The following is an 11,358-nucleotide window of genomic DNA, read 5'->3' as shown; positions in this document are numbered from 1 at the left end:
CTATTGACCTCAGTAATGTCGTAACTGAAACAAGACGTGATTCTGCCCTGCGCAATTCACGACGTCATGGAAAAATAACAATGTGGAAACATTTTTCCGCGCAATGACCTCCATTGTCCCCAGCTGCAAAAAATAATTTCCTGTCATGATCCTGCGTGGCTGATGAGATCATATTTTCTAGTAGTTATCCATGATGTCATAAAAGAAGTTCACCAAGTATAAATACTACTTGAATCCTGTAGTCCTTCCCTATCTTTGTCCATCATCATCATCATAATCATACAATAACAAACACACAAATAAAATGTTCAATCGCAGAAGAAGAAGAGGAATGCTCATGGGTGTCGGCGGTGTCGCCTTAGGTGCAATGGCTGCTAATGCCATCATGAATAAACGTCAACCAGCACAAGCCCAATCTCAGCCAGTACAACAGCAACAACCACCACCACAACAACAACAACAACACCACCACCACCACCACCAACCACAACATCATTCACAACCACCAGCTCCACAACACTATCACCAACAACCCGCTCCACAACACTATCACCAACCACCCGCTCAACAACAACCCCACCCTCACCACACATACTACCAAGAACCATACCAAGGATACCACTCACAGTACCACTATGACCACGTCCATCATAGTCCAAACTCCCGTCCACCAACTCCACATCCACAAGTGTTCTCATACGAGCAACAACACGACGCAAACTATTTCGCTCATCCTCATCATGCTGGTCATGGTACCTCCGCCCCTCCTCCAAAACCACCTCGCCCTTCCGCAGAAAGGCACCCCAGTTTACACCAGCACTATCAAAACGTACACGAAGAAAGACAGCAGTATCGCTTGGTTCATGGCTTGCCTCCTCCAGTTCCACCAAAGTGTGAACGTGTAAAACGGTGGGTCCCCATGGAAAAGGTCAGTGAGGATAATGGTTGGACCAGCGAAAAGGTGGCTCCACCTGCTTATCAAGCTTAGTTTATAGGAATAAATATCATTGCATTTACTATTGTATCTCCCAGTGTAATCCACTTTATCTAATTATATTTGTAGTTCCCCCTTATCTAACGAGTCACAAGTTATTCAATTTACAATTACAGCTTCAATATGAGATCTTCAGTTATAATTAATTTTGTTTTCTAACTACAATTGGCACTGCATCTACATCAAAAGTAAGTCTATCATTTTATTATAAATACGTACTAATCGCTATCTCCTTCTTCCAATTCGATATCACTTCTCTTCTTTCTTCTAAGCCATCCGAAACTCAAAATATAGAGCAATTTATTGAATGCACGAGTAGGGAAGATTCTCTCCACCCAAACATTCGGTATGATTCTAATAATCAACCCCATAGGAATACTTATAAAACCACACAATATAGCGGTGGCCCACATCCCTGGAGTCTGCTTGGCAATACTGAACGAAGCACCACCAACAAACATAATCAAGATCTGACAACCGGAAATCAACAAGGCAATGATGATAAAGTACCAGTTTCTAAACAAATGACTGAAAAAGTTTAAGTTTTCCATAGTGATTCTTCCACGAACAGTGGTGATCTCATCAGCTTCATCCAACTTTCTCGTGACAAACAATTTCCAAATTTGCAACCAAACAAAAGCATTGAATGTCATGGCGTTTAACTGTTGCAGTTGATGATTGTTAATATTTGCATTCTTACCAAAAAACAAAATCTTACCGGCAAAATGAAGCACAAATGTGATCACCAATTGAGTAGTAGATTGACCCAAAATCATTTTCCACATGGATGTAGAAATCAAAGGAGCAGTACGTCCAGCAGGCTTTCTATTCAAGAATGAATCGTCCGGTTTATCAGTGGCTAATGCTAATGCAGCAAGAGTATCCATGATTAAATTAACCCATAATAATTGAACTGCAGTCAACACGGATTTATTCTCAGATGAGGCCACGGCAGAAACAAATGTCAACACACAAGCGGTGATGTTCACAGTCAACTGGAACTGAATAAACTTTTTAATCGAGATCGAAACAGTTCTCCCCCATTTAATAGCTTGAACGATATCGGTGAAATCATCAGTCATCAAGATAATATCAGAAGCCTCACGGGCAACTTCAGTACCAGCAATACCCATGGAGAACCCAACATCAGCCAACTTCAACGCTGGTGCATCATTAGTACCATCACCAGTAACTGCGACAACATCTCCTGATTTTCTCAAAGTATCCACTAAAATACGCTTATCTTCAGGAGATGATCTGGCAAGCACTCTCAACTGAGGAACAATCTTGTTCCGTTGAGAAAGTGATAACTTTCTGAATGTGGGACCTTCCATGTATGCATACTCGTTGGATAAATCTTCAGGAGTAAGGATGTGACAACTTTTACTAATTGCTTTGGCAGTATTTAAATTATCACCGGTAACCATTCTAACGACAACACCAGCGCGTTTACATTGCAACACGGCCTCGGGAACACCCTTTTTCAATGGATCTTGGATACCAACCAATGCATCAAGGACATACTCTTTATTGGAAATTTGATTAGCAGTTGCATCGAGCAATAAATTGGCATCGGCTTCTTGTGGGTTTTCACTAGATGCCACTTGATTAGGAGGCCAGATATTTTCACCAACAAAATCGCAATGGCCAAGAGCAATGGTACGCAATGCATCATTGGCATACTCATCAATCTTGGCAAGAACGGTATCACGTTGAGTATGGTTGATTGGAATGACTTGACCAGCATTGTTCATTTGATATCCACAGTTTTTGAATACAATTTCCGCGGCACCTTTGACATAAATTCTATAGCCATTGTGGATTTTCAATACGATCCCAGACCACTTTCTTGAACTTTCAAAAGGAATGATTTGGACAACTTCAGAATGGGCTTCACTACGGATATGATCAAGTGAATTATCATCAAACATGTGGAATTTCTCCTTGGCCAAGATTAACAATGCTGACTCGGTCTTGTTTCCCAAGTATGGAGAATCAACAATACCCAATTCCATATAATGCTCCGGTTGTTTGTTTCTTGAAAATAATTTCGATAATAATGATTGTGAATGAGGACGTTCATGGGCCAATCTGGCTTTTTCTTCATCGTATTCAACATTTTCAAAGGCAGTGGAATTCAAAGTGATATTAGTACAAAGGAAAACTTTCAAATCATTGGCAATCTGATCAATAACTTCAAGCGAAGTTCCTTGTTGTGATTGAACCACAGTATCATTAAATTCAAGTAAATTTTGTTGTTGGTCTAATCCAAAGAATCCCCTGACAATTCTCATCTTGTTTTCAGTCAAAGTACCAGTCTTATCTGAACAAATTGCCGTGGCTCCACCCATAGTTTCACAAGATTTCAATACTCTGACCAAATTCCCATTTTGTGCCATTCTGGTAGTAGCAAAGGCCAAGGCAAGAGTGACGGCCAAGGGTAAACCTTCAGGAATGGCAACGACAACAATAGTGACGGCAGTGATGATGATATCAATAAACATTTTCCCCTTTTCCAGTGGTAAATGTTCTCTGTAACTCCCACCAGGAGCAATTTCAACACAGAAACGAATAAACAACACTACGAAAAGGACAATGGCAGCAAGGAACCCATATTTGGAAATCCCCTCGGCAAGATCATCTAATTTTACCTGCATAGGAGTGGTTTCTGGTTCGTGCGATAAACTCATCATGGTTCTTCCATGGATGGAATGTTCACCCACAGCAGTAACGAGAGCGTTACCTAAACCGGACATTACTTTGGCACCAGAAATAAGGAAAGGATCACGTAATTGGATGACATGACTGCCGATATCTTCATTAGTCGGTAAATTAGCTTGATAAATTTCCATTGCTTGTTTCACAGGGACTTTCTTGATAGTGTTTGATTCACCAGTTAATGCCGATTCATCACATTCGACGTCACCGTCAAACAAGATGGAATCTGCAGGTACAACATCCCCAGTTTGTAAGTTTATAACATCCCCAACTAATAAGTCGTAGATTGAAATCATCTTTTGTTCACCATTTCGTATCACAATCAACTCACGGTCTTCCTTCTTGGCATTCAATTTGGCAAACTGACGTTCCTTTTGATAATCATTGGCTGCACCGACAATAACGACAATGCATACAGCAACTAAAATCGCCACCCCTTCAACCCAGTCAACCTTCGGCAAGGGATTACCTTCATCGTCGTATTCTGTGCCTGCACCAAAAGTTTCGTAAAGACCAAGGGCAAGTGACACCACGGCAGCAATGGACAAGATGATCAATACCTTGTCCTTCATGGCTTCCCAACATAATCTAAAGAATCCTCTCAGGGAACGTTCCGGTAATCTGTTCACACCAAAGTAATGACGTCGTCCGCCTAAGTCAGTTTCATTCTTTTCGTCTAACCCGGATTCGGAAGTTTTCAACATTTCACACAACTTGGCAAATCCACCCATTTCATAAAGCAGTCGAAGTGATTTTGGGTCGTGTAAGGTTGTCAATTCTTCTGGAGATGTCAACCATGGTGGATACTTAATGGACTGGGATGTGAGGATGGTGGTGAGTTTGTGGAATGCAGGGAAAGAAGCTCCGGTGGTGGTGCGTCTAATGGGGCCACCGCTGCCACTGCCGCCGCCGCCGCCGCCGCCGCCGCCGCCGCCAGCTTTGCGAGTAGTAGGTGCTGGGATGTTTGTGGTTTCTATATTGAAGTCGTCGTCATCGTGAAGGTGTTTGTTTAACGGTGTGACGGAAGATGTGGATGATGCTTCCTCGTAGGAAGGTCTGGATGGTAGTTGCAAGGAGTTCCCACCAAGGGTGGTACTGCCGGTTGCTTGGTGTGAAGATGGACTCGTTGTGTCTGCATCTTCCACTATAGTAGGAGTGTTTCCGTTAACAGTGATTGGGGGTAAGGAGTCGTTTAACCAATCTTTGTCTGATCCCATGACTGTGTCTTATGTTGTAGATATGCTAAAGGTTATTTTGAATGCAAAAAAATAAGGTTAAATGCAGTGAATTAGTAAGTAAATAAATAAATATGAAAAGTTTCTTGGAAAGGATATGAGCTGAAGTGAGTTCATATACAGTGTCTATATTTTTTGGTTGTAAAACTGAGAGGTTATCTGATCATTCAAATTTTGCAAAAAAATAGTGCTAGAAAAAGGCACAGTTTAACGTAACAGTAGTACTAGAAGGATTAGCAAATGACAATAGGTAGCTATTTCGGGATGGGGATATATCTCCGCGGGTGTGATGCTTGTGATTGTTGTCAAAAAGCTGTGCCTGAATTTTGGTCAAATTGTGAAAAAACTAATGATGGTGGGTTTTGATAAGCCCGACTTTTTCTTTATATAAAAAAACGTGAGCTGGAAATTTCTACCCCCATAATTCTCTATGCAGGATATGGCAGATCGAGGCTGTGCTGTATTTTTTAACGATTTTCTTTTTTTTGTTTTTTTTTTTTTTTACGAATTTTACATTTCCACTCCGTGCACAAGATTTAGTCATCATTTGTAAGACAGCTATTGTAAATCGTGGCTGCAGAGAAAGATTAGAGAAGGAGCACATGTCGATGCCCTGACGATAGTGTTGCTGAAAGGTGACAGCAATGTACGGTTGTGGCACACACTCTCTTTCTTTCTCTCTCTCTTCTTCTCTCTCACTCACTCACTCCCTCCCTCTCCCTCACTCTCACTCCCTCTCCCACTAATTAAACGTACGACGTGGTTTCTTTTTCATATGTGGCTGCTCGTTCCGAACCACAATCATGCGTTTCATGTTCGCAAAAACATTAAAGTTGTCAAAGTTAAATTGCCTTTATTCTGATACCGTCAAAAATTAGCATTCATGCTTGGACAATTTCGCAACTGCGATATTGTGTTACTTCTGCTGATAGGAAACAAAGATAATTTTCCCCTGGCAATTTACGTGTTTGGTGAAAAAAAAATTCCGCGAAGCGGTAATTTTTGCAGGAGTGGGCGGGTTTTTTTTTTTCCTCGTTCATTTTGCAAGTTGTTTAATTCCGGTACCATTGCGCTTTTTATTTCTTTTTCGCGGGTATTTTCGTGATGGCAACGTTGACTTCCTGGCATCTCTCAAGAGTGTCATCCCCAAAGTCGGGAGAGAGGAGGGGGGGTGGTGGTGGTTACACGGGCTGTGTGTATAAGCGTAAAAAAAAATCTACTCACTACATTGCTGTTGCAATCGTGTATTATTTCCGCCAAGCTAAAATATTGAGGATCCTGAAATTATCCCACACCGTATTTAGCTTCCCCCAATCTCATATTTACTCCTCAAGCAACTAAAAAAACACCCTCCACCTTATCTCAAGTGTGTTTCTGACTCCGCCACTATTGTCCATGTGCAACGTATGCACTCAAAAACTAAAGAATACCCACATTTTTATTCCTTTGTTATATGACCTGTTTCTTTATTGCCGCATACTTTCATGGCTACGGCTCTTTTTTTTTCCCTCTGTTTGTTTTATTACATTATTTGTTTCATCAATTAATCCTACCCCCTCTTATCGTGCGCTCTTTGTTCGTTTGTCCCTGATTTCAAGTGCAATACGTAATGCTCTATTGTTGTGTTAATGAATACGTCAACTAGGCTTAGCCTTGTGGGCGACTTTTAGTGCCACGCTTTTTTTTTTTTACCCAAATTAGATAAATTAAATTGCTGCGAAAAATACAAAACCAAAGAAAAATTTTTATTATTTGGAACGTACCGCAGGATACGCTAGGAGGCGTTCATAGGGCAATGGGTACAGCCCTAGAAACATGCCAAGTATGAATAAAATCTCGCAAGGCTTGGAAAAAACCCGCCTTCGGTTTAATTAGAATAATTCGTATCAATTTTATGCTGTCGGTTGATTTAGTTTGTGGCTTGTAGAGGGCTTTTTAATTGGCTCTGATATTTGCAGGTTTAACCGGAATCCAAATATCTGCAATACGATGCAAGTGATACAGAAGTTATAGATTATGCTCGATCGGTGGGGTATTGCAGATTAGTCATTTGTCCTGGGCTACACTATTAATTTTTTTTTCAAGTATTGTCCCCATTTACAGACCTTCAGTTTCTGTATGGTTGCTACAATAATATATAATTATAGTTCTTCTATAGTAAAACAGCAAAACCAAGGAGGTAATCTAATATCTCTACCAGCACTTCAAAATTAATGTTATGCAAATGCAGAAAACAAAAAAATACAAAAACAGGGCAAAGACCGTCTCTCTCTCTCTGAAATTTTCTCTACGTCTTATCCAACATTTTCCTGAGACCAAAGCAAACACAGGTTGAAGTGGGTATAGATTGAAATAGGTAAGAAACCAACCCTGATATAACACAGTGGCTGACTTGTGAAATTTACAAAATGACAAAACTATATGATAATTGCCATGCTGCTACCGTATCCACTCAACTAGACTTGTCTAAAAGATACAACCTAGTGCAGAATTCATATACATATGTAGATTTGTAGATTGTTCAGTGTATATTATCAAGGAAAGCGAAATTTAACTACATACCATTAGACCAAGTGCATATGTAAGAATCAGACCCACAGCATCTAACGAATTCATCCCAGTTTTTTGTGCGAATTAGTTAGACATCAATAAAAGTTAAATCCCTCAATAAATTGAAGGTAAAAGTTTACATGTACTCACAATCAATGTAAACACACATTTAATGATTAAATGTTTTTAATTGCTACAATATAAAATTTAATTCGATATTGATGTTTTTTTAGTACTTGTGAAAAGAGCTTCTTCAAACCCGTCGTTCCTTGGTTTCTTTTATTTCAAACTTCCCTCTATGCATAACTCTCTTTCATTTCTCAATGAAAGATAGATACTGTAGTCTTTCCCAAGATTTTTTTTTTTGTTATGTCGAAACTATGTGGGAAGTGAGTTGTAAACTATAAGGTATATATATATATCTGCTAGTCATTGTCTTTTTGCTTCTATTTCAACCAGCTCTTTTAATTAGTTATTCACTGATCAACCATAAAAGATCATGGCCGTCAGCAAAAAGCTAATAAAGTTCTTAACATCCTCCCTTCCAAAACTCCCTCGGGATATCATTGTCCTCCTTTTAGATTTATTGCCATGGAAATATATAATTGGATTCTTTATCAATTTTCCTCATACTTACTCAATTGTACGTGACCATTATTTCCGTCATCTTGAGGTTGAACTAACACGAGCGGAAACTATCAGTCGCTACCCTTACACACCTCCTCCTGATTATTTGATTGGAAAGACTGCGATTAATCGCTTTTTGAAAAAATTACCCGATGTCACTCCAACACACTTGGATATTGTACATGGGGCTCCTCAATTCCACGAAGTAAAACGCTTTTTAGAGAAATGGAGTAAGCTTGGAAAATGGTGCAATTTCACAATATATTTGGATAGCTGCAAAATCACAGCTACTGATCTCAATTATATATTATCATTTAAGAATCTTGTTAAGCTAGAGTTAGTAAAAATTGATTTGAAGATGATCCAGAAAAGTTTAGTTAATAACCCGCTGTTAATAGAACATACCAATCTTCTAGAAATGTCCTTAAAAGAATCCAATATTGATGACTGGCTGGGAATTATATTTCCTCAATCTTTGAAATCCCTTTACATGACATTCAGGAGGTCCATAGATATTTCTACAATCAATTTTCCTGAATCAATTTCCGAGCTTACCCTTGCTCATTGCAAACTAATTAGTTTGTCCCATTTGCGAGACCAATTACCATTAGGATTGACTTGTCTTAACTTGTGTCTTATTCAATTGGAAGTTATTTCACTTGAGGATTTGCCAACAACATTAGAGTGTTTAAGTATTAATTCATGCAATTGCAGAATCATTCAGGGGAAATCTTGGCCCCCAAATCTTTTCAGCTTAGAATTGGTTAGTAATGAACTCGGCGATTATTCATTGGAATTAATCAATGAAACCATAGGATGGCCATCAAGTTTAACTTATTTGGAACTTTACGGGTTGAATTGTCGTGATCTTAACAATCTAAGTAATCTACCACAGAGTTTACAGAATTTGGGTATTGCACAACACGAATGGATATGGGATGGTCAACAAACATTTTTCCAATCTTTAGAGGAATTGACATATTTATATATGATTTCTAGTAACATTCAAAATGTACACAATTGTTATTTTCCATTGCTGCTTAGAAAGTTGAGTTTATCATCTAATTGGAACTTGGATTTATTAAGTTATGATTGGAGTAAACTTGTCCATTTGAACATATTGGACCTTCTGCTAACCTATATTTCAAGCTTGGATGATTGGATAATTCCTCCAAACCTTGTTCGATTAAACTTGAGTCGAACTAAGATTTCTGAGTTAACCCTGAAGTCGCCTATATTTAACAGAAATTATAACTTCAAACTATTCAGTTTGGATTTATCAGATTGTAAAATAACCAAGATTGATCTTGATTACATTCCTACCAGACTAAGAAAATTAGATCTTACTTTGAATGAACAATTGTGTGGTACCATTGTGCTTCCCACAACATCTAAACACTTTCATCGATTAATTTTGCCAAAAAAAGTTAAATGTAAGTTTAAATATTGATTCTATTTATGTTTTTGTTTATGTCTAACTAGCTGTTTATTATTCCTGTGTCTGGTCATTTAGGTGTGTGCTTACAGATAGTATTCTTGGTTCATCTTTTTCAACGTACTAGTTATTGTATACATAGTCTAATTTTTATAAACTGTTGAGATTTTTGTGTTACATATGATCGTAGGAACTGTATTCTGTGTCATTATTCACTAAAAACATGGAAATAACCATCCATATTAATTTTCTATTTTTTGATATGCACAATTTTAAATAAGTGCAACTAAACGCTCCTTTTGGGTTTCTCCTTCTAAAATTCCATTTATAATATTATTCATCTTTTCCGTAACCTAAATTTACAAGAAACATCAATGGACAGAACTGGGGCTAGGTATGTTCACTATCACGCAACGAGACAGGTATGGGTCTGTGAACTGTGTCCAAAAGTTTTGAATGAGGAGAAACATGCAGCAGCACATCAACTTTGCCACAAGCTCCCGAGAGCTAGTTCTATAATTGACTTGTTAAATTCAAGCTTGGAACTAAGATACTACCGCATTGGAAATATTTTTAATTGTGCATACAGTTGGTGTAGAAGAAAAAGTCGACAAGAAGTTTCAATAAGGGATCATATTATTGATCACTTAGATACCTTTGGTCCGATCAGGATCATATATGGGACAAGACTTATGGAACATTACTTTGAAGAACAAAACGGAGTTTTTCTTTGTACTGTTGCCAACTGCAGACAGACTCAGACATCATTTCCAAGTAGAGAGGCCGTGGAAAACCACATTGTTGCAAATCATAACGTGACTTCCCCATTTGCTTGTCCAAGATGTCGGGAAACATTCAACACCTTGAGAGAGTTTACCATACACCTTCGAGAAAACAACAAATGTATTGTCCGAGATTTAGAGCATAGAGAGCAAGCTATCTATGCGACTGAAGTACGATAAATACCTTTACTATATAGGAATAAATTGCTAATATTGATTTCCGTAGCCACAGTAGAATTTTCTAAGGCCTAATAGTGAAGCAGACTTACAAATTATGTTTCAAACCTTTTAGTTCTGCATATTTATTATGAGCTACAAATCATCAATTAAAATAAGTGTCCCAAGACAAATAAACTGGTTCCTAATAATTTTACATTTGTTCAACCGGTTAATAGAGAGTTGCAAGAGCTATTAAATCATTAGAAAGGGTTGGATCAATACATCCTTAACATTATACTACATTCAATTTTTATATTGCAACATGTCAAAAATTATTCTTAGTTACCCAGTATTATAAATCAGTCAAATAGAACGCCCTGCAAACCCGTAATGTGAGATATTTCAGACTTTGTCCTTCTCTTTAAACTGCGGTTGCTTTCACATCCATCAGACTACTGATAATGGATCTTGGTTCATCCAAAAGTATTTTATATTGACAGATGATACATGGATAGATGAATCAAGAGCCTAATTCTCAATGATTATATATAAACATAGGTTTTTGTATACGGAAGGCCATGCAGGTGATTTATATTTTATAGAATAATTTTGCAAAAAATTGCAAAAATTGTCTCATTTTTAGAACTTAAATAATTCAACCAATAGATTATTAAACCTCTTGAAAACACCAAAAACATACCATAGGCATCATATATACCTTTCAAGCCTATCAAATTCCATCAATACTTATCTTAAAGCCAGTTATTGCAATGTTTAAAACTTCAAAAGTCACGTGAGACAAAGCTCATGTGGAAAACCAGCAGAAAAAATCGATTGTGCATATAGCCCTGCTGGCCA

The 11,358-nt window shown here is 38.1% G+C and overlaps 2 protein-coding genes across 2 annotated transcripts; one reads left to right on the top strand and one right to left on the bottom strand. All coding sequences in view use genetic code 12, as the record gives it.

Annotated features, from left to right (window-relative positions):
• Positions 1-264: 264 nt before the first annotated feature.
• SPAPADRAFT_61864 (uncharacterized protein) lies at positions 265-1,017 on the top strand (the record flags this gene model as incomplete). The annotated part of the gene is made up of 1 exon (XM_007376012.1): positions 265-1,017. The coding sequence occupies one exon, from the start codon at positions 305-307 to the stop codon at positions 986-988; it is 684 nt and encodes a 227-aa protein (XP_007376074.1).
• A 97-nt stretch (positions 1,018-1,114) lies between these two features.
• PMC1 (calcium-transporting ATPase) lies at positions 1,115-5,021 on the bottom strand (the record flags this gene model as incomplete). Its single annotated transcript, XM_007376011.1, has 2 exons — positions 1,115-4,493; positions 4,605-5,021. 2 exons carry the CDS (start codon positions 4,927-4,929, stop codon positions 1,213-1,215), a joined length of 3,606 nt encoding a protein of 1,201 aa, XP_007376073.1.
• Between the last annotated feature and the right edge of the window lie 6,337 nt (positions 5,022-11,358).

Source organism: Spathaspora passalidarum (genome assembly GCF_000223485.1).
Source record: "Spathaspora passalidarum NRRL Y-27907 unplaced genomic scaffold SPAPAscaffold_5, whole genome shotgun sequence".
In the NCBI taxonomy this organism is placed as follows: domain Eukaryota; kingdom Fungi; phylum Ascomycota; class Pichiomycetes; order Serinales; family Debaryomycetaceae; genus Spathaspora; species Spathaspora passalidarum.
The sequence above is the reverse complement of the archived record's forward strand: the minus strand, read 5'-3'. Positions and strand labels throughout refer to the sequence as shown.